This window comes from Lepidochelys kempii, chromosome 19, assembly GCF_965140265.1.
Source record: "Lepidochelys kempii isolate rLepKem1 chromosome 19, rLepKem1.hap2, whole genome shotgun sequence".
Taxonomy (NCBI): Eukaryota; Metazoa; Chordata; order Testudines; family Cheloniidae; genus Lepidochelys; species Lepidochelys kempii.
In genome coordinates this window covers 12698619-12726217 of record NC_133274.1, presented here as the reverse complement: position 1 = coordinate 12726217, position 27599 = coordinate 12698619, and the positions used below count along the sequence as shown (strand labels likewise).

Here is a 27599-nt window from a genome sequence, read left to right as displayed (position 1 = left end):
TGCTGGATCCTGCAAGCCTATGTGGGTTTGTCAGTTTAACAAAGAAACTGATATGCACCAGGCTTGTTATCCCAAGGGGAGTCTCTGACACGCTTCAAACCAAACACACTGCTTCAGTTAGAATAAACAAATTTATTAACTACAAATATCGATTTTAAGTGATTATAAGTCAAAGCACAAGTCAGATTTGGTCAAATGAAATAAAAGCAAAATGCATTCTAAGCTGATCTTAACACTTTCAGTGCCCTTACAAACTTAGATGCTTTTCATCACAGGCTGACTGGTAGCTCTTCAGCCAGGCTCTCCCCTTTGATCAGCACTTCAGTTGCTTGGTGGTGAAGTCTGTAGATGGAAATGGAAGAGAGAGGAAGAGTATGGCAAACGTCTCTCCCTTTTATCATGTTCTTTATTCCCTCTTGGCTTTGCCCCGCGCGCCCCCCCCTTCAGAGTCAGGTGAACATTACCTTGTTGTAGTCCCAAACTGGCCAAGGGCTTGTCTACACTGGCAAGTTTTGTCACCAAAAACTGCCTTTTCACGACAAAACAGCAAGAACGTACACACTACAATGGGACTTTTGTCGCAACAAAATACTTCCACCTCTACAACAGACTTTTGTCTTTTCCCCTCCCTTTATTGTTGACAAAGAGCCAGGGTAGACACTGTGGATTGTTTTGTTGACAGAACTGGCTTCCGCCAGTATCCCACAATGCCTGCTCTGATTGCTTTGCTCAGTGTTTTGATTTCTGCTGCCCTGCAGGCATGCATCCTCCCCTTTCAAAGCCCCGGGAAGTATCTGTGTGCTGCTCCGTTTGGGGAACAAACAAAGAGCGAATCATTGGACTGCTCCTGTTCTGCCCTGCACTAGGAACACAGCAGCAGGCAGACTGCAGGGGGAGGGGGACAGATTGCTGCAGGGGGAGGGGGACAGACTGCTGTGCTGCTTTGCCATTCCTCAGCACCGAGAGCTTACAGAGCTACTCACAATGCTGCTCTCGGCAGCTGACGGGGCTGTGGGAGAACTCAGAGAGAATCCCAAGATGCGCAGCGATCAGCTCTGCCTTCCCACAACACGCACTGTGGGATACATACCCGTGGTGCATTGCTCGCCCTGTCAATTGTGGTGTCCCCAATGTGGACATAATCTGTCAACAGAAGGAGCAAGTGTGAACACCCTTTGGCGATTTTTGTTTTGTCGACTTATGGGTGTCGACATAAGTTTTGTCAACAAAACTTGGTAGTGTAGACAAGCCCCAAGGGAAGGGAGGGGGTGACTCACTCAAGAGTCCAACAGATCCTTTGTTGCTGCCTAGGCCAGTGTCCTTTGTTCCTTTGAGGCTGGGCTGGGTTTGTCCCATACATGCCCTGATGAGGTACGAACTGCCCCTCTCTTCCTGGAGAGTTTTGCCTGGGCTTGTTTTATGCCATGGGGACACATTTTCTGCCTCATAACTATATACATAAAATTACAACCTATAACATTACTATAACAACAATGCTCAGTGCATCATGAGCCTTCCAAAGACACCCGACATGAAAAACTTTGCATTGGATACCACGCAATCATTTTATAAGGGTGAACATGGGCGTGCAGGGTGTTCCCCCAAGGTACAGAGCGTCTGTGACGAAGTGGGACTGTTCTTAATGTTTCCTCTGAATAGTGTGGGGGTGCCTCAGTTTCCCCTATGAAGTTCTTAAGTATCTAGGTGGTGCGATAAGGGTGTATGATCATTGCAGAGCCCTAGAGGGCATGTGTGTGCAGGAGTCTGGACACAGAGAATGGCCGACACCCTGTTTCCTGGCAACTGATGGCCTGGGCCCTTCCCCCCTGCAAGGTGAGAGCTAAAGGGTTGGAGAACAAAGGAATCCAGTGACCTCCTAGCCCGGGAAAGGAACAAAGCCCAGAGGAGGAGGGGCTGGAGGGAGTTTCAGTTTGGGGCTGGCTGGGACATGGAGTGAAGGGCAGACGTGGTTGTCTGGCTCACTGCCCCCCCCCCCAAAATGGACCCAGCTGAGGGGTCCTGTTCTCTGCACCTGCAAGCTCTGTTTTAGACCATGTTCCTGTCACCTAATAAACCTCTGTTTTACTGGCTGGCTGAGAGTCACGTCTGACTGCAAAGTTGGGGGGCAGGACCCTCTGGCTTCCCCAGGAGCCCTGCGTGAGCGGACTCGCTGGGGGAAGCGCACGGAAGGGCAGAGGATGCTGAATGCTCCGAGGTCAGACCCAGGAAGGTGGAAGCTGTGGGAGTTGTGTGTCCTGAAGACAGGCTGCTCACAGAAAGGCGACTGCCCCAGAGTCCTGACTGGCTTCATGGGGAACAGTTCCAGAGCATCGCCCAGGGACTCCGTGACAGCGTCACAGGATGTTCTCTAGAAATTGCTCTAAAACCTATGGATCAGATCTCCTGTTTCTTTCCCCAGCATGCAGAGCCACAGGTGGGGACTTTTCCCATGGGCATCTCTCATATCCTCGCAGAGATCACCACACAGCATGTGGGGGGCTTTGTGGCTTTCCCTGTGGGAAGGGCAGGTTGGGGTTTACCATCCCACAGGAAAAGCCCTAGAGCCCACCCACAAATCTGATGATCCCTGGAGATCTGCAGGAGGCCAGAGGTATCCATGCACAAGTCCTGTATCTCCGAACCAACTCTGGTGGCTAACAGCCCCCACTGGGTCCCTGGCACTGTAGCTTCCCCCAATCTCATTCTTGGCCATGCATCATTGCTTCCCTTGGCCTTCCCTGATTCTATTCCCAGGCAGCCCCCAACAGTGCAAAGTACTCTCTGCTGGGCCAGAGGAGTGGGGAGGCTATTGGCATGAAGCACCTGAGCCCTTCTTCCTCATGGAGGTGGAGAGCTATGTGAGGAGGACCCCCCTCCATACGTGGATGGAGTGGGAATGCATAATCAGGCATAAGATCTTAGACAATGAGAGCCTTTGAACCTCCTATTACTGTATTCTAATCTAGCAGGTCTCACAGCATGCCCTCTCATGGCATGGTGTCGCTCTGCAGACACCCTGCCCTCAGTTCCCTCCTGGTTCTCCCAAATAACCCTTCACAGCCCAAAGTATAAAGTAACATTCCCTCTCTTAGGGTCTAAATTGTTGTTTTATAGTATACTGTACATTCCTCTTTGGCCCAGTCTTTCTCCTGGTGCCTTCCCATTCAACTTGTTCCAGCTCCATCCCCTCGCAATTCCATCCGACTGCAGCCTGCAGCCTCTCTGCAGAGTCGTTTCCACATGTCTCCTCCTGCTCTGGTGCCTGGATTCACAAGTCCTTCCCCTTCATTCAGGACTCTACAGCCCTCTCTCTTGGCCTGTGCAGTGATTCAGGCAGGCTTCTCTATCCCACCAGTATCCAGGATCTGGTTCCCATTCCAGGGAGCTGCTCCCTTGCAGTTCTTCTCTGCCCCCTGAAAGTCACCTTATAGCTGACTTCTATTGTGTTCAGGGGTAGCCACTTGATTAACCCTCGCTCCCTTTCCCAGTTTGTCTGCTAGCCCCTTAAACATCTATTTTCTTAAAGGGCCCCTATCATGGAATAGGGTTGGCTAGCTCTGGGCCCCATTGCCCTTTAAAGGAGACAGACCACCCTGTTGCGTGTACATGTAGTATAGATTTTTCTATTAAATTCTGTAGCACAATTCAGAAACCTATAGAAAGGTCTTAATTTTTGTTTAAATTCTATAGGAATTTTCCATAGGGGAAACCAAGGAGAAATTAACTCTGCAAACAACCTAGGCTGCTGGATTCATATCTCACCATTCAGAAACCCCAAATTTCCTTGTGGTATAAAGTTACCATTTTTTTGTGTGGATCTTCTGAAACAGAACTCTCCCTGCTGGCCCGGCAATAGTAGTTAAACTCTGGGCCTGATCCTAAATGGTGCTGGGCACCTACAGTTCCAATGAAATCAATGGGAGTTTTCTGTAAACAGAAGGAACCCTGTTTGCTTCATTTCTGTATAGTCTCATGGGAGCGAGAAGGAAGAATTAATATTTGCTAAATTCAGAAACAGTAGAATCAGTAGGAGGTGGCATTTTGTATCCGTGCTTTTTAGGAGAGGATGGGGTTGGGCAATCAGGAGTTAAAAAGAAGAGAGAGGAAATAGTATTAGACAGTGTCCCTTTTAACTGCTTGTCCATTTGCATTGGTGGGAGAAATGTCACATCTATACCAACTCAAGTGAACATGCCTTATGAAATAGAGCCATTCCCTATAGGAAGCATCCAATTAGTAAGAGATGTTTGAACAAATTATGCCTTGATATACAAATCTTCCATGAACCATGGAAGTTAGAGACTGAAACAACACACATAAAGTCAACTAGTCTATTTCTTCTACTCTCTCTCTTCCCCCATATAGTGCACTGTATAGTCCAGTTTTAAATAAACTAACTCATGGGGCTTTCACCGCATCCCTGGGGAGACTATTCAACAGTCGAACACATCTCACCATTAGAAAGTTTTTCCCGCTACTCAACGCAAAATTAACTTTTCCTCATTTTATCCCATTGGTCGTAGTTCTACTCCCTTGCTTCACCATAACTGAATGGTAGTTCCTTTCTCTCCCTAGTGCTTCCTCTTTTCACATGTGTGTAAACTGTTGTTTCCCTTCCTTGGGCAAGTGATACATATTTACTTGTCTAAATCTTGCCTCTTAGGGACACTGTCAACTCATTTACATTATCTTAATTTCCAAAAGTTCTGTTTTCTGACAGAGCGCCCTCTTAATCATACCTCCTGGTTGGTTGATTGATTGATTTGTAAATCCTTAAAAATAATGTCAATGTTTTGTAAGGGCTTTTTCAGCAAGGGAGAAACTGGTGGACTCTCCATGGGAGACCGTGGAATTGACTATGCACAGAGGAGACAAACGGAAAAAGAGACTTTTGCTGACATCACTTTCAGCTATAGACATTTCAGATGTCATTTGTAACTGTAATAGGTAGAACATACTAAGATACTAAGATGGAAATACGGTTTTTAAGTTGAGGGTGTCCCATTAATCTCTCTGTGTTAACTGCATTATTTCCACTATATATTTTAGGTGGCTAGCTTTGTCCAGCGTTTACCTGGCTGTAAGGAACAAGCTTCGGTATTCAGGGAAGAGGTAAGTAAAGCTTGATTAAGTGTTGTCCTGTAGCACTGGAGGTTCTAATGCCAGCTACGTGCTCTTGCCTTTCTATTGATTTGGAGTCATGGTGCATGGTGCCTAGTGCCTAGCTAAGCTATGATTTCTGCTTACGAAAAAGAATGTGGCACTTCTGGGGAGCTGCAGCATCCTAGCCAAATTCCAGCATGAGTAAAACTTTAAAACTGGAGGGTGAATTTAAACTTGCATAGGTTATTCTTCAGGTCCTGTCTTGGACTATCATGTAGTGTATTGCACTGCACTGCACTGCACTGAAGATCTCATCTGCTCCTTCAAGTAATGGGATATGCCTAAGGCTACATTTTAGTCACGGATATTTTTAGTAAAAGTTATGGATAGGTCACGGGCAATAAACAAAAATTCACAGCCCGTGACCTGTCCATGACTCGTACTATATACCCCTAACTAAGACTTGGGCCGGGGTGCTCTAGGGGCGCAGCGGATGCGGGGGGGGGTTGTCCGCGACCCCCCTGCTGATACTGAGGGGGAGGGGGGAGGGACATGGCCTGGAACACCTGCTGGTGCTGCGGGAGGGGCAGTGGCCTGGGACCTGTGCTGGTGGGGGATGGTTCGCAGGGCTGGCAGGCTCCCTACGTGGCTCTGCGCAGCTCCTCGGAAGCAGCCAGCATGTCCCTGCAGCTCCTAAGGGAAGGAAGGACGGGGGACTCCGTGTGCCGTCCCCACCACATGTGCTATCTCCGCAGCTCCCATTGGCCAGGAAGCACAGCCAATGGGAGCTGTAGGGATGGTGCCTGCAGGCAGGGGCAGCGCACAGAGCCCCCTGGCTCCTCCGCCTAGGAGCTGCAGGGACATGCCAGCTGCTTCTGGGAGCCCCCATCCTCCCCGAGATAAGTGCTGCCCCAACCCCCTGCCACAGCCCTGAGCCCCCTCCGACATGCAAACTGCTGCTGCTGCTGCTAACCCAGGGACTGCCTGGCTCAGGCAGACCCTGAGCCAGCTGTACCAGCCACTGCAGAAGTCACGGAGGTCACGGACAGTCACAGAATCTGTGACATCCGTGACCTCCATGACAGACACGCAGCCTTAGGTATGTCTGCTTTTGTTAGTGAGGTTGGCAACCTGGGGATTCTCTTAGGGATTGCTGTCTGTTCCTGGATTCCTAGGCGGCAACAACGGGTGAGACCTTTTTTTGAATCTGCAGCTGTTTTGGAAGTTGTAGCCTTTCCTCTTGGATGCAAATCTTGCCACAGTTTTCCCTGCCTTTGTCACATCCCAAGTTGGATTACTCTGAACTGCACTCTGCCTGGCCTTTTAACACCACTCAAAAACTTCAGCTACTGCAGAACCTGGCTGTCTTCTTACTTAGCAAACTTTCTCTAATGAATCATACCTTTACTCTCTGGACTCTACTGGCTTCCGATTACATTTCCAGGTGCAACTCAAGGTGTACTTAACACTCCTTTGATCAGCTTGCTTATTCGTGCCTCCTTTTTGCACCATCAGTGTGTTGTCTATTTCAATTGTAAGTTCTTGAGGATAGGGACTTTATCTTCTCTATGTTCTGCGAGGCACTTAGCATGTTCTTGGGTTCCGAATAAATAATAGTACATAGTGCTCATTGTAATGGGCATACTTTTAATAAATCCAGATATACATAAATGATTGCACCCCTGAGATGGCTGCATTTCAGTGGCAGGCAAATGGAAGTCATGCTCATAGTTATGTATATCGGTACATATTTTCATTCTGTAAAACAGTTTGAGGCTTTCAAAAAGTACTGTACAGAAGGTAATATTACAGTGGAACACTGTTTAACTAAATAGGGGGGGAACATGGAATTTATCCACATAAATAGGGGACCTTTTAGTGTAACCAAGCAGAGGGAAATAACCCGATTCCTGACAAAGTATTCAGAAAATAGAGATTTGGATAAATGAGATTCTAGTGGTAAATCTACTAATAAATCCACCATTTAAACTTTTTATATCTGTAATTAGAGTTAATTTCATTTCCAGCATAGCTCCTTCCTATTTCACCTCTTGCCTCCAGCAGTCCAGAGCCCTGCTCAGCACCAGTCCCTACCCTTGGCATGAAGGGGTTCATGTATTTTCAGACTTGTATAACAACTAAATTGTCAGGTCGAAATTAAAACACTTTTAATAATGGGCTGAGCTTTAGCCAGCATCTGGCAAGAATTAAGGTGTGAGTGGCAGAACCTCTGAACTCCACTAGAATAGTCCATTAGATGTAATCAGGCCTGTAACTGCATTCTGTTTAGGTAAATGAATCCAGCGCAGGCTTTGGGGAGGAGAGAAAGTTGATGCTTTATTTTCTTATTGAGTTACCTTAGCACTAAAGAGAACTAATTGTGCAAAGAATTTTAGAAAGAGGCCAAGCAGGCTGGAACAAAGTGACACATAATATCAGTGCCTATGGTATACTACATTTGTATCTGGGACTAATTCAGGACTGGGTCTCTTTAAAATAAAATGACTTAGAAAGTAACAGGATCAATGTGAAGTGGTAATAATTGTATCAGCCTCAAAATATCATGCTGAAATATACAACTGCTTTGCAGCATGCTTTTTTTTTTTTTAGATCCATTTGGTTTTATTTAAGCAGTTCTCTGTTTATTTCTAGGCATTTCTAATGTGCTCATCACAGCAGTCCTGAGCACCTTACAAACATTCATGAATTAAGTTGTGTGATCCGCTATGAGTTAGGGAGCATTGCTGGCATTCCCATGTTACAGTTGCAGATACTGAGGCACAGAGAGGTTAAGTGACTTGCACAAGATTGCGCAGTGTTTTTATGAATAGGGGAACAGAAATAAGATCTGGCTCCCATTTCTTTGCCTTGCCCACCTGACTGTCCAGTGTAATTAGACAGACCCACGTTACTCAGCCAATTGTTAAAATCCAACAGATTTCCAGTTAGAAAAAATCCTAGGAATGTAAGAATTGTCATCGTGGATCAGAAACGTGCCATGCCTAGTCCAGGACCCTATTTGTGACATTGGCCCATGCCAGATGCTGCAGATCCCTGTAATGGACATTGATGGAGTAGTTTGCTATCACGGGGTGGTCCCCCAGAGAGTCCTTTCAGGCCTTAATCACAGACCACAACCACTCCAGGTTTCCTTCACCGCTGTGCTTTATTATGTTCTTTCAACAGGCTACAGCCTGTAGTGTTTTATTTACATGTATTTACATTCCATAGCCAGCTTCCCTGCAGCCAGTCCTGCCTTCCTTCAGACTCCCTCCTCTCTCACACTTCCTTCCTGTCATGTATATAGTCCCACCTGCTAGGGCTACTGCCCTTTCAATTAGCCCTTCAGCGGTAGCTCTACTCAGTTAATTGACACCCTCAGTCAACTACTTGTCCAATTAGGTCCCAATTAATACCAAATAATATAATACCAGTGGGTATCAGAGTGACAGGATGTTGTTAGCTCCTGATTCAGGACACCTTGTCACGCTTGCCTATAACTTTATCCTCTCTAGGGTAACTGTGGATGTTCTTGTTAATCCATGTAAATGTCTACTCCCTTTTAAAAAAAAAAATTGCTAAGGTCTGGGACTCAGTGATACCTGGCGGCAGTGAGTTCCGCAGCTTAAATACCTATTTTGTAAAAACATAAGAAGAGGGGTACCTTAATCAGTTTTAAATGTGCTTCCTTTCAATTTAATTGGACGTTCCCTTGCACTTGTATTATGAAAGCGGGTAAATAGGAGCGGACGCTTTATCTTCACCGTACCACGCATTGTTTTATATACCTCTCTCATTTCTCCTTCCTAAACTAAGCAATCCCATTTTACGCCTTTTAAACTGATTACTCATGAATCTGTTTTGTTTTCTGCTTACATGGAGACTCCATATTTATGAGCAGAATTGTAGTTCTGAAAATAATCAAACTTTTAAATCACAGGAAACTGTTTCTCAGCTATGAGATTTCAGCATGTGTGACCAAAGCATTTGTGCAGATCTGCAGGTCAAAGATCCTTCACCTTTAAGTTTTGCCCTGAATAGTTTTAATGGGACTTCAAGAAGCTCTGTATAAAGTAGCAGAGTGTTGTATTACTCCAGCCCATGATTGGTGTGGTTTCTGAATAACATCCTACTGGAGATTTGCTTTCCATGATTTTTCATGATTTTTTGGAGAGTCAGGTATATGATTTTACTTTCTGAATAGTTTGTAGGATCCTTGATTGCATCTGAATTTTAAAATAGAAGTAATCCTTAGGCCACAATATAGTTCCTAATAGACATAACCAGCCATCATAACAGCCACTAACTGCACCCTTATCAGTAATCTGAGCAAAGGTGCTTTCACTTCCAGAGATGGTCCGTCTACATTAGGATTGAGTCATGTTGAAAAGGGTAGCATGTGCGGGAAGCTTAGCTTGTGCATGCCTATCTGTGGATAAATACAGGAGCTCAAGGCTTGTCACGCTGCTTTCTTTCATCAGCACCTAATACATTATGTTTATTTAATTGAAAGCCGGGAGCTGGGGAGGGAATCATGGAAGTTTCCTGGCAGTAATCTTCATTTCGTACTGTTTCTCTGTCCTACAGCAGATAGACGGCGAAGCCTTCCTCCTCCTGAACCAGGCGGACATAGTTAAAATACTGAGCATTAAGCTGGGTCCTGCACTGAAAATCTACAATGCCATCCTCATGTTCAAATCTGCAGAAGAAGACTGAAAAGATCCCTCTGATGCAGGCCGAGAGGGAACAAAGAGGAACAGGGGGACCGCATCAGCAACCGAGCGCCTAGTGCCTGCTTTACACAGTGCTGAATAGACTGACTGGAACACTTGTAAGCAGGGGCCTAATCACGTTTCAGACTGACTTAATGTGAAACCCGTTGAAAGGATATTGAAGATGTAAAAATCCTGCCCCAGCCTGGGATAGGGGTGGTGTCACTTCCAGGAAGAGGAGATGATTATATTTTGTAATTGAAATTGGTTTTGGTATATTGATCTCTTTTTAAGATCTAGAAGAAACCTCCCGTTATAAGGGGAATCCAGGGTGATATTATTAGAGGAGCTGCTATCTCAAGCAAAACCCTATGAGCAAAATGACTGTTCTGTCTAATGATAGTGCCTGAAAGAGTCTGAATTATCACCAGCGTGTACAATATATTCTGTATGTTTAAAACTTGAGGGGGGCAGTAGGAGAAAAAAGGAGGACGGGTTGCACTTCAAAGCAATGCACTTGAATTCCTCACCACTAGGAATCAACTGCTGACCTTTTCCAGATTGGTTTTAAAATCCCACAGTTCATCATCTTGCTCTTGGCTGTCAAATACTTTCAGCTAATGAGATGCCTGCAGACCAACAGAACCGCAACATTGGGGGTCAAAACGGCTCCATCACAGGGATGGTTTACGTTATTTTTGGAAAGAAAGTAGCAATTCCAATTCAGACCAAAAGGTTCGTATGACATGGTCCAGTTTTTCTGAATGCAGAGTTTAAAAGACTTCATTCCACCAGGTTTGATAAAGGCAACTGGAGAGAGCTCTAAGATAGGCCAGTGATTGGAAGTTTTGTTTTAAGACAGGCAGTGGTTGGGCAGAGATATCTACTGAAGGAGTGGACTACACTAAAGGTATTTAGAATAATGATTCTAGCTCGTGCATGCCCACAAGGGATAGTTTGGAATATTGTCATCTCTATACCATGGAGATCTTACTGAGGTAAAGGGCATTCATGAATTTGGTGGTCTCACTAAGACCCTCACCACCTTAAGAGCAGCACCATGTTTAAACAGTCCTGTTTAAACCCAGTTGTAGCTAGCATGTTTCTCCTCCCATTGTGAACAGGACCTCCTAAAAACATTTGCTTTAGTTTTTAACAGCAGGCACTGTGTTGAATGACTAAAGCTTGTCATGGCACTGTCATATCAGAGTTCCTTGGAGCATTCCAGCATCACTGCAGGCAGAATTGGCAGAGAAGGCTCCTTGGATGAGGCTGAGGATTTGAATGGAAAGGGAAAAGTGCCTTTTGCATGCAGGACTGAGATGAGGCTTCTGCCAAGAGAGAATAGGAACAGAGCGAGGCAGCCACCTCTGCTTAAAATTCCCTACCCCCAACTTGCCAATGGCACCAGACAGTCCCAGGCTTTCTGAGCCTATTTGGGGAAGGCAGAGGTTCAAGTAAGGGAACTAGCTTGTCCAGAATGAGACAGGTAGTAATTGTATCGGGGGGGGACAAAGTGTGTCGTTATGTCCCTGTGCAATACATAACAATCCGTACACTTTGGTACCAATAAAGTACTGGCAATATTTCCTGCTCTTCCAAAAGACACAGTGTCATTTTTAGAGGCAGAAGGCCCCTTGTGTGATGCCTAATATGTGACAATTACACACAATTGTTAATACACTGAAAACTCCTTTCAATATAGCAAAACCTGGGGGAAGTGATCACTTTTTCCATCCCCAAGAGTTCTGTTCTGCGACCTCCCATGCCTTGGACCATCATGGCTTCATCCCTGGCCAACCTGTTCACTGGGTAGTTGCATATCAGAAATCCGCTTGGGGATTTTGTGTGCATGTGGGAGACGGGGGTGTTCAGAGGGATCCTCACGAGCTTGGACAGATTCTGTCCTCATAGAATCCCACCACTCAAGGCTTGGTGTATGTAAGAGAGTTTGCACTTCTGAATGCTGTAGCAGGGCTAATGTTATATGACTTGGCTCATGCTTGCCCTCAGTCAAGACCACTGCTGGATGAGTTTCCCAGGGGTTTGCATGGTGGGAAGATATGAACCGCCCTCAGACACCGCCAAACCCCCCAGCTGTTGTACTTGGAGTCTACATCACCAGTGTAGCTGCCTTTGTCGTAGTCCCACACCTACCGCAATACTTATTAACTACCAACCTCTATTTAAACGCTTTGAACACAACTGTGTGACACAAACATAAGGGCAACTGTTGGTCTTCCAGCCACTACATCCATGTTCGAACTTTACTTTTCAGCTTCTGAGAGCAAGGTCTCTGTAACCTTCGTCAAGTAAAAAGTCCTTTAAAATTGTAAATAGAGCAGAATCCAGGCTGCTGAATCTGTTTAGTGTAGGATTAATTTGTGGAGCAATATGTCTCCCAGCTTTCTATTTTTGTACAAGGAGTTAAGGAGTTTAAGCCTTCCACACTGAAGAGCTACTGTAAGTGAGTGGTGGGAGGGAGTTTCTATGATTAATCTGAAATATTAAATAACAGATGGTGCACTGCATACACCACTGCAGTAGAGTTTAGTAATTTAAGGCAGCTTTGTGGTGCTGGGTCAGATATGCACTTTATAAAATAAGTACATTTCCAGTGTGATAACAGGGGATAATCACCAAAGAGTGCAATTTCATTATCACAGTCTGAGTGTACTGGTACTATATAAAGAAATGCTGTGGGGTGACTTAGAATACAGTGGGCTCCTTTTTATGGTGAAGCTTTTCATTTTATGGTAAACTTCACCCTAAGCAAAGGGTCCCTATAATTGGAATCACAAGTAGTACATCTCATGCATTGACACACTTCACATTCTAATTGAGGCACCATTACTTAGTGGTTAGAGCAGGGGTGTGGGAGGCCTGACTCCTGGGTTCAGGTCCTGGTTATTCCACTGACTTGCTTGTGTGATCTTCAGTGAGTCACTTCATCACTGTGCCTCCCCAGGATCTGTAAAACCAGGATACAACTTACCCATCCATGTAAAGTGCTTTGACATTGTCTGATGAATTGTGCTGTGTGAGTGCAGTGTTTCACTATGTCTCTGTTCCCAATAAGCAGGTCCTACTGAGTTTCCTGTTTTCCTTCCTTCCCTAAATTGGGACCCTCAGTGGGAACAGCAGATTGGCTCCTGGCAAAAAAGGGAAAAAAAGAAAATGAACATCAGTGAAACGAGCCATGAGGGTTGCAATCACTGGGATTATTCAGAGAGAAGTGAGATCTTTAATTTAGGGGCTTTCTAGCCAGCTACATCAAAGAAGAGAATTTGTACTTGCCTGGAGTTTATTCAAGAAGAACAATAGTGGTAGCTTCCAGCCAGGAAGAAGGAAGGGAACCGTTTGGGGATAGAAGGAGGGGGAATATGCTTCTTGTGCTTATTTTTCTAATCTGGTCACTTTCTTCACAGAATAAGCAAGAACATGTATCTATTATTAGCTCTATTCCTTCCACATATATATCTATTTTTAATAAAAACAAGCAACTTTACAATAACTGTTCAAGATCCCATTTCCAATAATTTCATTGGAAAGCTAAAAAAGTAAATCACCTGAAGTTTTACTTCAGCGTGCTTCCCAGCTCAGGTAGATGGACATGCACTAGCTCTGCTCAACCTATCATGCTTCAAATAGCAGCGTAGCTGGGGTAGTACAAGCAGCAGCTGGGGGTAGGCCCCCTAAATACAAACCCACCCAGACCCCAGGGTACAAACTTGGGTGGTTAGACCCCAGCTACACGGCTGTTTTTAGCACCTAGCTCAAGTGGAGTTAGTGCATGTCTGTCTACCCAAGCTGGGAAGCACACTTCCAGCTGCAGTGCAGACATATCTTAGAAATAAAGGCTGCCACTTTTGTAAATACTAGTCAATTTGTCTTTAAGCAAGAGGTCTGAAAGCACATGTTTGAATTATATTTGTTTGTTAGTTTGAAACCTGCTCTTTAATTTCCTTTAAAGTAGAAAGAAAATTTTTTTGGCTCTTGTCACTTGGTTTGGGGGTTTTCATGATCGGACCACTGAACATAAGCAAAAAAAGAGCTGTCAGCCAGACTGAATTTCAGTTTTAAGACAACAGCCATTTAAAAAAACAATCAAAGATAAATCTATGACTTCATCAACACAGCAATACAAAGCATGACAATTATTACACATGGATCAGCAAGGCAATTGGAAAGCAGAAGTTCTAAATGATTTTTGTTATATTTGTACAGTATGTTGCATTCCCATCCCCTTTTTAGAAATCCAAAATGTTCAGATCTTTTCTTTTTAATCCCTCTTAACAGGGAGTCTTGTTTTCAAATTTCTGTCTCATCACAAATGAACATCCTTGTAAACTGATGGTAGCAAATTTCTGCTCTGTGTCATTAATCGCATTAGAGTTGGACAGAAGTCGTCGGCACCACTGATAGCAAAATCATACAACCAAAGAAAAAGAATCAGCCCAGGGGATAAACCAGTTCAGCTGTAGAAGATTTCCTGTCTGCTACTTTTATGCCCTGTTAAGGGAATGATACCACAGAAAGCTTTAATTTTTTTGACATTCTCTCCATCATGTGATGAGCTAGTATATTTTCAAACTTCTATGACTTGAACTGGAAATATGAGCAAAACGGGGAAATTCACAGTGAGGTTTTCATTTCAGCATTTGAAACTTGTTTGCTGTTTAATACTTGAACCTTTTATGCTAGCTGCCCCATGTTTGACATTGAACTACCACTGATGCTTTCTTCTGGAATTGTGAATAAAATTAATATAATATTTGTTTCAGTGTGACTGATTCTTCCTGAGTTTACTGTAATAAGGATCTGACAGACATGGGTGTTGGTAAGGAAGTGGGCTTTATTTCATGCCTACAGTCATATGAACTGAGTAAGGGTGACAAAGGTCAGAATCTGCTGACTTGAGGAATTTTTTGTGTTCACAATCATACCCATGAAACTGCTTACAGCCAAAGACAAGTTCCAGTATTTTTGCTTCCAAAATGAGTGTAGTTCTGTTCTGTGTTAGTGCTCCAGGCGATCGTCAAACAGGACAGCTCCCATACAAATGGGAATTTGTATCAACTGAGATTTTAGGCTCATAATCTCAGAACATTTCGGGATTTCTGTTCTTGTGACAACTTCTTTAACCCCTAAAGTTTCTTTTCTTTCCACTCATCCCAATGCTATTTTGTACTATCCTCAAGAAGTGCTGTGATTGAAGTACCTAATTTGTAACAAATTAGAGATGACACGTTAACATCCGCATAAATCTGTGTAAGGCCTCTTCATTTGAGGGTCTTTCTATTTGTACAGTTGTTTCTGTTTCTGGCTGGACTCTTGTCACTTATTATGTCTCACATAACTGATTTCAGTCAGCCCAGCCTGGCATTCGTTCATGTTGACTTTAAAGTTCTCTTCTTTTGATATGTTGCAAACATTATGCAGCGTGATGGTGTTCACGTTCATCCCAAATTAGCAGATTAACAATTAGTTCCACCCATCCACATAGTCAATTCTTGTAGATGATGCTTTGATGTAGCTCAGGGGCTGAGACAATCCCAAGGGGAAGTCATTTAAACTTATACCTACCAAAAGGGGGGAGTTGAAGGTGCAGACTTTTGACTATCTCAGCTGAAGCTGGACCTGCCAAAACCCTTGTTGTGCACCCAAAACTAAAAACACTGGCATTTTGAAATCTAGACATAACTTCCAGAACTGTTCCTGTCGGGGTAAGGAGTCATAGTATTCACATTCAATGATTTTTTTCAGATATTTTGATCTGCACTAACCCATGACTTGTTTTTTTTATTAAAGCATCTAGATAAGTTAGTCAGTGTCTGCTCAGTAACATCTCATTTTGCCCCTGGTCAAATTGAGTTTTGCTTTAGTTCTCAGTGCTCTTGTATCTTTATGCACTTGGAATTTTACATACTGCATGTATTTTTGTCAGCACAGTGAGCTCAATATCAATATGTTGTGCTATAGCCTTAATGTATCTCATTCCATCAAACACCTTCATCCAAATCTTTGAGAATCCTTTGCCTCCAGTGCTGTAGACAAGCTTTACACCCATTCACCCAAATGCAGACTGTTCTGTTCAAGCGCACATGAAATCATAGAATCATAGAATCATTTTGTCCCATTCGAATTCTGAGTATCTCTTCTTATACAGATGTGTGCACATAGCTTATTTTGTGCCTGCTAAATGAAACAAGCCTTGCGTTGGATTTTAACAAGCTTGTGTTGGATTCGTTCATTGCTAATCAATCTAGGCCTGATTCTTTCTTACAGTAAGGATTCTGTATGCCTCTCTGGCAGTGTTTGAATCACAGCCTCAGTGCTTGAGGAGTCCCCTTGTTTTAAGCTGAAGATAAAACAGCAGTGTGGGTGATATGGCCCTATGCAATATCATCTAGCTATCCTTTTGTTGATAATATTATTGCTCTTTTGACTTCATGTCCAGCACCACACTTCCTCACTGCTTTACAGATCACAGCTAGTTACGTGATAGTCAGACCTTCTGTCTCTGACTAAAAAAATGTAGACACTCTGCCTGTCCCCAGACTTCTGCCAAGCAGTGCAGCATTTATGCTTAGCTTTGGCTGCCCTGAGCTGACCCTGCTGTGAAATAGCAGATTGCATGAAAGGAGGGATACGGCTGGTTCTGCGAGAAAATAGTACGCAGATTACTACCCACTAGCCTGTATCTCCAGGTGTCTGGAGATAACGTCATAGAAGCACAGAATATCAGGGTTGGAAGGGACCTCAGGAGGTCATCGAGTCCAACCCCCTGCTCAAAGCAGGAACAATCCCCAACTAAATCATCCCAGCCAGGGCTTTGTCAAGCCTGACCTTAAAAACATCTAAGGAAGGAGATTCCACCACCTCCCTAGGTAACGCATTCCAGTGTTTCACCACCCTCATAGTGAAAAAGTTTTTCCTAATATCTAACCTAAACCTCTCCCATTGCAACTTGAGACCATTACTCCTCGTTCTGTCATCCGCTACCACTGAGAACAGCTGAGCTCCAACCTCTTTGGAACCCCCTTTCAGGTAGTTGAAAGCAGCTATCAAATCCCCCCTCATTCTTCTTTTCCGCAGACTAAACAATCCCAGTTCCCTCAACCTCTCTTCATAAGTCATGTGTTCCACTCCCCTAATCATTTTTGTTGCCCTCCACTGGACTTTTTCCAATTTTTCCACATCCTTCTTCTAGTGTGGGGCCCAAACCTGGACACAGTACTCCAGATGAGGCCTCACCAATGTCAAATAGAGGGGAATGATCACGTTCCTCAGTCTGCTGGCAATTCCCCTACTTATACATCCCAAAATGCCATTGGCCTTCTTGGCAACAAGGGCACACTGTTGACTCATAGCCAGCTTCTCATCCACTGTAACCCCTAGGTCCTTTTCTGCAGAACTGCTGCCGAGCCATTCGGTCCCTAGTCTGTAGCGGTGCATGGGATTCTTCTGTCCTAAGTGCAGGACTCTGCACTTGTCCTTGTTGAACCTCATCAGATTTCTTTCGGCCCAATCCTCTAATTTGACTAGGGCCCTCTGTATCCTATCCCTACCCTCCAGCGTATCTACCTCTCCTCCCAGTTTAGTGTCATCTGCAAACTTGCTGAGGGTGCAATCCACACCATCCTCCAGATTATTTATGAAGTTATTGAACAAAACTTGCCCCAGGACCGACCCTTGGGGCACTCCACTTGATACCGGCTGCCAGCTAGACACGGAGCCATTGATCACTACCCGTTGAGCCCGACAATCTAGCCAGCTTCTATCCACCTTATAGTCCATTCATCCAGCCCATACTTATTTAACTTGCTGGCAAGAATACTGTGGGAGACTGTGGCAAAAGCTTTGCTAAAGTCAAGGGACAACACGTCCACTGCTTTCCCCTCATCCACAGAGCCAGTTATCTCATCATAGAAGGCAATTAGATTAGTCAGGCATGACTTGCTCTTGGTGAATCCATGCTGACTGTTCCTGATCGCTTTCCTCTCCTCTAAGTGCTTCAGAATTGATTCCTTGAGGACCTGCTCCATGATTTTTCCAGGGACTGAGGTGAGGTTGACTGGCCTGTAGTTCCCCGTATCCTCCTTCTTCCCTTTTTTAAAGATGGGCACTACATTAGCCTTTTTCCAGTTGTCCGGGACCTCCCCCGATCGCCATGAGTTTTCAAAGATAATGGCCAATGGCTCTGCAATCACATTCACCAACTCCTTTAGCACTCTCAGCTGCAACGCATCCGGCCCCATGGATTTGTGCTCGTCCAGCTTTTCTAAATAGCCCCGAACCACTTCTTTCTTCACAGAAGGCTGGTCACCTCCTCCCATGCTGTGCTGCCCAGTGCAGTAGTCTGGGAGCTGACCTTGTTTGTGAAGACAGAGGCAAAAAAAGCATTGAGTACATTGGCTTTTTCCACATCCTCTGTCACTAGGTTGCCTCCCTCATTCAGTAAGGGGCCCACACTTTCCTTGACTTTCTTCTTGTTGCTAACATACCTGAAGAAACCCTTCTTGTTACTCTTAACATCTCTTGCTAGCTGCAATTCCAGGTGCGATTTGGCCTTCCTGATTTCACTCCTGCATGTCCGAGCAATATTTTTATACTCTTCCCTGGTCATTTGTCCAATCTTCCACTTCTTGTAAGCTTCTTTTTTGTGTTTAAGATCAGCAAGGATTTCACTGTTAAGCCAAGCTGGTCGCCTGCCATATTTACTATTCTTTCTACACATCGGGATGGTTTGTCCCTGTAACCTCAATAAGGATTCTTTAAAATACAGCCAGCTCTCCTGGACTCCTTTTCCCCTCATGTTATTCTCCCAGGGGATCCTGCCTGTCAGTTCCCTGAGGGAGCCAAAGTCTGCTTTTCTGAAGCCCAGGATCCATATTCTGCTGCTTTCCTTTCTTCCCTGTGTCAGGATCCTGAACTCGACCATCTCATGGTTCCCATTCCCATCTCATGCCTCCCAGGTTCCCATTCACTTTTGCTTCCCCTATTAATTCTTCCCGGTTTGTGAGCAGCAGATCAAGAAGAGCTCTGCCCCTAGTTGGTTCCTCCAGCACTTGCACCAGGAAATTGTCCCCTACACGTTCCAAAAACTTACTGGATTGTCTGTGCACTGCGGTATTGCTCTCCCAGCAGATAACAGGGTGATTGAAGTCTCCCATGAGAACCAGGGCCTGCGATCTAGAAACTTCCGTGAGTTGCCGGAAGAAAGCCTCGTCCACCTCATCCTCCTGGTCCAGCGGTCTATAGCAGACTCCCACCACGACATCACCCTTGTTGCTCACACGTCTAAACTTAATCCAGAGACTCTCAGGTTTTTCTGCAGTTTCATACCGGAGCTCTGAGCAGTCATACTGCTCTCTTACATACAGTGCAACTCCCCCACTTTTTCTGCCCTGCCTGTCCTTCCTGAACAGTTTATATCCATCCATGGCAGTACTCCAGTCTTGTGAGTTATCCAACCAAGTCTCTGTTATTCCAATCACGTCATAATTCCTTGACTGTGCCAGGACTTCCAGTTCTCCCTGCTTGTTTCCCAGGCTTCTTGCATTTGTGTATAGGCACTTGAGATAACCCGCTGATCGTCCCTCTTTCTCAGTATGAGGCAGGAGCCCTCCCCTCTCACGCGCTCCTGCTTGTGCTTCCTCCTGGTATTCCACTTCCCCACTTACCTCAGGGCTTTTGTCTCCTTCCCCCCGTGAACCTAGTTTAAAGCCCTCCTCACTAGGTTAGCCAGCCTGCTTGCAAAGATGCTCTTCCCTCTCTTCGTTAGGTGGAGCCCTTCTCTGCCTAGCACTCCTCCTTCTTGGAACACCATCCCATGGTCAAAGAATCCAAAGCCTTCTCTCCGACACCTCCTGCATAGCCATTCGTTGACTTCCACGATTCGACGGTCTCTACCCAGGCCTTTTCCTTCCACAGGGAGGATGGACGAGAACACCACTTGTACCTCAAACTCCTTTATCCTTCTTCCCAGAGCCACGTAGTCTGCAGTGATCCGCTCAAGGTCATTCTTGGCAGTATCATTGGTGCCCACGTGGAGAAGCAGGAAGGGGTAGCGATCCGAGGGCTTGATGAGTCTCGGCAGTCTCTCCATCACATCGTGAATCCTAGCTTCTGGCTAGAAGCAGACTTCTCGGTTTTCCCGGTCGGGGTGACAGATAGATGACTCAGTCCCCCTGAGGAGAGAATCCCCGACCACCACCACCCGCATCCTTCTCTTGGGACAGGTGGTCGTGGAACCCCCAACCCTAGGACAGTGCATCTCATGCCTTCCAATCGGCAGAGTCTCCTTCTGCTCCCTTCCCTCAGACGTATCATCTGGTCCACTATCCGCATTAATACCTGTGGAGAGATCATGAAAATGGTTACTTACCTGTATCTGCATTGCTGGTACATGGACGCTCCCCTTTCTTCTTCTGGAGGTCACATGCTGCCAAATTTCTTCACCGTCCTCCTGTCCCTGCAGTGCAGCCTGCTCTAAATCTTCAGGACGTTAATCTTCAGTTTCTCTTACATGAATCCTATCCAGAGACAGAATGAAATACACTCTATTCGCTGAAACAGGGAGTGGGGACACGAGTTGATGACTCATTTACTCAGAATTCCATCTGGGAGATATGTGCAGAAAGAGTTGGCTTGGTGCTGCTCTGAACTGAAAACATGCACTCTTGGAGTATAACATTTTTGTGGAGCCTCTCCTGACTTTGATGGACCCTGCTGAATTGGTGGGTAATATGCTAGTGTCCCAGATGCATGATGCTGGCTGAGCCTCACATCTTGGTAGCAGTAGTGCATAGCTGTTACTGCATGTCTCCTCTGCTCCAGCCTTTGAATTGGTTCAGGATGGATCCTTGCCCGGTTTTCTGGTTGAATCCTCCTTTTTCTACCTGCACTTAGGAGAGTGCTCTCCCGCCAACAGAAGAAATTCCACCCCCAACGCGTGGTGATTGCTTTGTCGGCAGGAGAGCTCTCCTGCCGACAAAGCACTGTTCACACCGGTGCTTTTCGTCTGTAAAACTTTTGTCATTGGGGGGTGGGGGTGGGGTTTCCACACCCCTGAACAACAAAAGTTTTACCGACGAAAGTCCAGTGTAGACAAAGCCTTAGGTGTTAGACATCTGGATGTTCTTGGACAGTTTCAGGCCACGCTTGGTGGAAACAGACAATCTTCTCTTTTCCCTTCTCTGTTTTGTTTCTGCATGGTTCCTGTTTATGTACTCAGCTGGGTGTTTCAAACAGTGATTTGTAAACCTATTAAAGCTTCTTAAATAAAGTGATAAAAAGAAATCTACATATTTGGTACTTATGTATTGCAACTGCTAGGAGGGCAGTGTTGTCTAGTGGTTGGAACAGGGAAACACTTCCTTGGTTCTGCTCCGAGCCTTGCCATTAACTCCCTTTGTAAGCTTGAGCAAGTCACTTCACCTCTCTGTATGTCACTTTCCCCATCAGTACGAGGGAGGATACCTACTTACCTCACAAGCGCATTTGGAGACTAATTTGTAAAGTGCTTTGAGATCGTCTATGAAAGTCACCAGAGACTGTGCAAAGTATTGTACTAAGGCACCAGCAGCCTATGCTCACTGCTTGGGAATGGTTTTACTGAGCCTTTGAGAGCTGAAGCAGCAGAGAGATGGAGACTGTCAGAATTCTACCCTGAAGGCCCTATGTGGCTACAGTTGCTGAAGACCGGTCCAAGAGTGAAAGGGCTGTGCCTAGCTAACATTGGTTTTAGTTTTTTGAAGCAGGTCACCTGCCCCAGCCTTAAAGGGCTTAAAACAGCCCAGGACAGGGCTGTGGCTGGGAGCAAGCAATTCCCAGGCTGATTGGGGGAAGCAGGCTCAGCTGTGGCCACGCCCCAATCAGGGCTCAGCTGGCCCTTATAAGAGGGCAGTGGGCCAGGGGCAGACACTCTCTCTGCCTTTAGAGGGAGAAGGGCCTGGCTGCTGGGGAGCGTAGCTAAGGTAGAGCAGGGCTGGGGGAAGGCCAGAGGAGCTGGGGATCTCCAGCCTGGAAACCTCCCAGGCTGCAGGCCTAGTGGAAGGCCAAAAAGGGTACTGGGGTTGCAGGAGGCAGCCCACGGGTAGGCAGAGGCAGCAGGTCCAAACCCCCCTTGCCTGTGATGATTGGCTTATAAACCGCAATCCGCCCCAGTGTGTGGGGTCTCAGTGGTGACTGTCAGTAGCCAAAGACTGAGGCGAGGGGGGGATAGTGGGTGGGGGTTCCCCGGGGATGGGAGACCTAGAGACTGTGGGGGTACTGCTGGGGGGCAGCACCCTGGATAAAAGGGGCACCGGGGTATGGGAAGGACACGGGGGCAAGCAGGACACCAGCCTACAGAGGGCGCTCTGGAGGCTGGAAGAACTAATTCTTTTTTTGCCTCTGTCTTCACTAACAAGGTCAGCTCCCAGACTGCTGCGCTGGGCATCACAAAATGGGGAAGAGATGGCCAGCCCTCTGTGGAGATAGAGGTGGTTAGGGACTATTTAGAAAAGCTGGACGTGCACAAGTCCATGGGGCCGGACGAGTTGCATCCGAGAGTGCTGAAGGAATTGGCGGCTGTGATTGCAGAGCCATTGGCCATTATCTTTGAAAACTCGTGGCGAACGGGGGAAGTCCCGGATGACTGGAAAAAGGCTAATGTAGTGCCAATCTTTAAAAAAGGGAAGAAGGAGGATCCTGGGAACTACAGGCCAGTCAGCCTCACCTCAGTCCCTGGAAAAATCATGGAGCAGGTCCTCAAAGAATCAATCCTGAAGCACTTGCATGAGAGGAAAGTGATCAGGAACAGCCAGCATGGATTCACCAAGGGAAGGTCATGCCTGACTAATCTAATCGTCTTTTATGATGAGATTACTGGTTCTGTGGATGAAGGGAAAGCAGTGGATGTATTGTTTCTTGACTTTAGCAAAGCTTTTGACACGGTCTCCCACAGTATTCTTGTCAGCAAGTTAAGGAAGTATGGGCTGGATGAATGCACTATAAGGTGGGTAGAAAGCTGGCTAGATTGTCGGGCTCAACGGGTAGTCATCAATGGCTCCATGTCTAGTTGGCAACCAGTGTCAAGTGGAGTGCCCCAGGGGTTGGTCCTGGGGCCGGTTTTGTTCAATATCTTCATAAATGATCTGGAGGATGGTGTGGATTGCACTCTCAGCAAATTTGCGGATGATACTAAACTGGGAGGAGTGGTAGATACGCTGGAGGGGAGGGATAGGATACAGAAGGACCTAGACAAATTGGAGGATTGGGCCAAAAGAAATCTGATGAGGTTCAATAAGGATAAGTGTAGGGTCCTGCACTTAGGACGGAAGAATCCAATGCACCGCTACAGACTAGGGGCCGAATGGCTCGGCAGCAGTTCTGCAGAAAAGGACCTATGGGTGACAGTGGACGAGAAGCTGGATATGAGTCAGCAGTGTGCCCTTGTTGCCAAGAAGGCCAATGGCATTTTGGGATGTATAAGTAGGGGTATAGCGAGCAGATCGAGGGACGTGATCATTCCCCTCTATTCGACATTGGTGAGGCCTCATCTGGAGTACTGTGTCCAGTTTTGGGCCCCACACTACAAGAAGGATGTGGATAAATTGGAGAGAGTCCAGCGAAGGGCAACAAAAATGATTAGGCGTCTAGAACACATGACTTATGAGGAGAGGCTGAGGGAACTGGGATTGTTTAGTCTGCAGAAGAGAAGAATGAGGGGGGATTTGATAGCTGCTTTCAACTACCTGAAAGGGGGTTCCAAAGAGGATGGCTCTAGACTGTTCTCAGTGGTAGCAGATGACAGAACGAGGAGTAATGGTCTCAAGTTGCAGTGGGGGAGGTTTAGATTGGATATTAGGAAAAACTTTTTCACTAAGAGGGTGGTGAAACACTGCAATGCGTTACCGAGGGAGGTGGTAGAATCTCCTTCCTTAGAGGTTTTTAAGGTCAGGCTTGACAAAGCCCTGGCTGGGATGATTTAACTGGGAATTGGTCCTGCTTCGAGCAGGGGGTTGGACTAGATGACCTTCTGGGGTCCCTTCCAACCCTGATATTCTATGATTCTATGATTCTGAGAGACCAGCAGGAGGCGCCGCAGGGGTGAGTCTCACACCGTGACAGGTGGGACTGTGTACACTCATTTCTCCAGCTAGCGAATTCGGGGCATGACATGAAATCCAATTCTCTCACCATGTTCCTCTTCTTTAAAGCTTCCAAAATGAGTGCTTGGGGCTGGTGGAACTCCTGTCCTGGTCTCTCTAACCTTGATTATTCTACTCATTGCTGAGAGAGGGGGTCCTGCAAGAATCCATCTGTTGCAGCAAGATCAAAAAGAAAGCAGGCACATAATTTTAAAAATATAATGAAAACAAATGAATTGTTCATCTCAAAACTGCCCTTGGACAACCCAGTTGTTTGCACTCAGTGTAAACAAAAGTCCTTAGTTCAGGGAGGGGGTTTAGGTGTTAAGACTCTGGGCCAGCATCACTCTATTAAAGTCAGTTTACAACAACCAAGAATCTGTCCCTCTCTTTTTCTCTTAACACGGAATTCACTGCTGGAGGCAAGCGCTGCACGCTCAGCCCTACAGTGTGAATTCTTCTGCCTCTCCACCAACAGGTAACTATGGTGCAAGCTTCCCCACGCTGCTTTGCCAAGGTAAGTTAAGCCTGATGTGGAGGGGCTCATTCTTGAAAGGAGTTTGGACTTTCTGGTTCAGTGAGTCCTTGGTGTCCGTCCCTGCCCAGGAGTGTGACAGGGAGGGGGTTAATGAGGGCCTGTGGACCCTGTTAGCCCCGCCCCAGTACACCTGCAGCAGATATCAGGTGTGGAGAAGGCTCAGCTGAGTTGGGGACTAGCTAGAAGGGAGGGCAGAGCTCTGCTTCTCCTGGGAGAGAGGCCTGATTGCAGCAGAGAGACTGAGACAGCTTGCTGGTTGGATGAGCCTCTCAATGGATGGGATGACTGGACCCTTGGAGACCAACCAAGGGATAGGTTGTTTGAAGAGTAGGATGGCTCCCACACATAATGGATGACTCTGTTTTGAGTTGTTGGTTCCCTTTTATCTTTGGACTTTTTAATGCCTCAAAGGGGTGAGAGTGAAGAGTGTAATAGTGTGACTTCATTGTGTTACTTGGGGAAACAGCATATGCAATTTTTCTACAACCTTGTATAATCATGGGTAGCATCCTCTAATAGTTTGATTCTTACACTGTCCCCAGTACTAAGTATATAAGGGTCCAGTCTAAGTCTGACTTAAACTCTTTATATGATTCTGTTCTTGGCTTTATTCATTTGATCTCCACCCAGGTACTGTTAATGTAAATGAGATTTTTTTCCCCCTTTGGAGATAGGTACATTTATTATTGGAATATCTCCATCTGTTTCCTAGAGAAATACACTTAGAGTCAATGAGTCAGTTCTCCAGCACTTAGAAATCACAGTGATTGGTGCCTTAGAAATGCCTGAGTTTGTTTATGATTTATTATTTGACTATCTCCTATGTAAAAGTGTCTCATTTGTATCTTTCATGAGACCTGTCCTCAGACTAAGTTCAGGCATTGCTTTCTGAGTACTAGTTGTGTGCTCTCCATTATTTAACTGTTTATTTTCCCAGAAGTACTTGGGGACAGAATTTACACTTGTGCTCTGATATGAAAGTTATCAATATCTTCCTAACCTTCAGTATATTCCCACACTTCCATAAGCCAATGTAAAAATGGGTGCTCTTTTCTGTGTTTGATCTCTCCCCCGTTAGAGAGAAAGGATTGCCCAGAGCTAAGGGGATTAGCCTAGGATTTGGGCTTAACTCCCTGCTTTGGTTGGGAGTTTGGATTTCAAACACCTGTGAAGTTTGGATCTAGGTTTTGTTTTCTTTAAACAAGTGTCAGGGGCTGGATATCACTAGGCACTCAGGGACTGGGGTGCTCCTCTTGTTAACCTGCAAGGCAAAGCAAGAGTTGGCATAGTCCGGAAGGGGGTGCTTGAGTGGCTGGTGGTGTTAGGGAGATGACATCCAGTTCATAGAATAACAGAGTTGGAAGGGACCTCTGGAGGCCATCTCCCCTGCCCAGAGCAGGACCAATCCCAACTAAATCATCCCAGCCAGGGCTTTGTCAAGCCTGACCTTAAAAACTTCTAAGGAAGGGGATTCCACCACCTCCCTAGGTAACGCATTCCAGTGTTTCACCACCGTCCTAGTGAAAAAGTTTTTCCTAATATCCAACCTAAACCTCCGCCACTGCAACTTGAGACCATTACTCCTCGTTCTGTCATCAGCTACCACTGAGAACAGTCTAGAGCCATCCTCTTTGGATCCACCTTTCAGGTAGTTAAAAGCAGCTATCAAAACCCCCCTCATTCTTCTCTTCCGTAGACTAAACAATCCCGGTTCCCTCAGCCTCTCCTCATAAGTCATGTGTTCCAGTCCCCTAATCATTTTTGTTGCCCTTTGCTGCACTCTCTCCAATTTATCCACATCCTTCTTGTAGTGTGGGGCCCAAAACTGGACACAGTACTTCAGATGAGGCCTCACCAGTGTCAAATAGAAGGGAACGATCACGTCCCTCGATCTGCTGGCAATGCCCCTACTTATACATCCCAAAATGCCATTGGCCTTCTTGGCAACAAGGGCACACTGTTGACTCACACCCAGCTTCTCGTCCACTGTCATCCCTAGGTCCTTCTCTGCAGAACTGCTGCCGAGCCATTCGGTCCCTAGTCTGTAGCCGTGCATGGGATTCTTCCGTCCTAAGTGCAGGACTCTGCACTTGTCAGTGTTGAACCTCATCAGATTTCTTTTGGCCCAATCCTCTAATTTGTCTAGGTCCCTCTGTATCCTCTCCCTACCCTCCAGCTTATCTACCACTCCTCCCAGTTTAGTGTCCTCTGCAAACTTGCTGAGGGTGCAATCCACACCATCCTCCAGATCATTTATGAAGATATTGAACAAAACCGGCCCCAGGACCGACCCTTGGGGCGCTCCGCTAGATACCAGCTGCCAGCTACACATGGAGCCATTGATCACTACCCGTTGAGCCCGACAATCTAGCCAACTTTCTACCCTCAAGCAAGATTCCCTCTATCTAGAGGCAGGGGGTAACCAGGTAACTCCCTGTCCTGGATACCCAAGAACCATCACACTGCAGCCTTAGGAGTCTTGTACTACTGTAATATAAACCCCCTCGTTGCATTAAAGATTTCAGTCTGGATCACAAGGACAAACGCTGCCAGGAATGAGGTTAGGGTGAGGGAGAGATGACTTTAAGAGTTTCTAAATAGTACACATTCTTTGTCTGAAATTGTAACAACATTCAAAAGAGAATTCACCAGAGAAAACAACTCTGAGAAGTGCCCTCCAGCAATGCAGAGGAGTTGGCGTGGGTGAACCGAGGTGGGGGTGTGGGGATTAGAAACCTTGCATCTATAAATTGACAGAAGAGGATTTCAAGTTCCTCCCAAATGCTTTCTCTACTCGCCCCCCACCTCCCCACTACTTTGTAAAACTTTCTGATTAGAGACCCATTAAAAGCAAATGGCCTTGAACTCCCTGTGAACTGGGCGTTAGATAAAGGAATAATTTACACTTCAAATAAATGAAGCAGTTTGGCTGTGGATCAAAACATAGTTAAGTTCAATGTGATCAGTTTTCCAGTGAGTCATTTTTTATGCATAGGCAATTTTGTATTTTCTCTTATAAAATTTACATGAGAACATTATGTAACCAGGACAAGGAGTGGAAAGCAGACGTGATCTATCAATATTACAGAAAGTGATCATCTCCAACCA

General features: G+C 45.8%; 1 protein-coding gene and 1 long non-coding RNA gene across 6 annotated transcripts in view; one reads left to right on the top strand and one right to left on the bottom strand.

The window, feature by feature from the left end:
- Positions 1–14594, top strand: part of LOC140900544 (lethal(3)malignant brain tumor-like protein 4) — an 84328-nt gene extending 69734 nt beyond the window's left edge. For 4 of the 5 annotated variants that reach the window (XM_073317979.1, XM_073317981.1, XM_073317982.1 and 1 more), the window contains 2 exons: positions 5050–5112; positions 9691–14594. In XM_073317979.1, coding sequence (XP_073174080.1) covers positions 5050–5112; positions 9691–9819 — 192 coding nt within the window. In that variant the 3' untranslated portion in view covers positions 9820–14594. The remainder of the gene's footprint in view (positions 1–5049; positions 5113–9690) is intronic. The other variant, XR_012155660.1, reaches the window with a different exon arrangement.
- LOC140900545 (uncharacterized) lies at positions 125–20352 on the bottom strand. The gene is made up of 3 exons (XR_012155661.1): positions 20206–20352; positions 12811–12967; positions 125–342 (listed from the first exon to the last, which is right to left on the bottom strand). It is a non-coding gene; the product is annotated as an uncharacterized lncRNA (long non-coding RNA).
- Positions 20353–27599: the final 7247 nt, after the last annotated feature.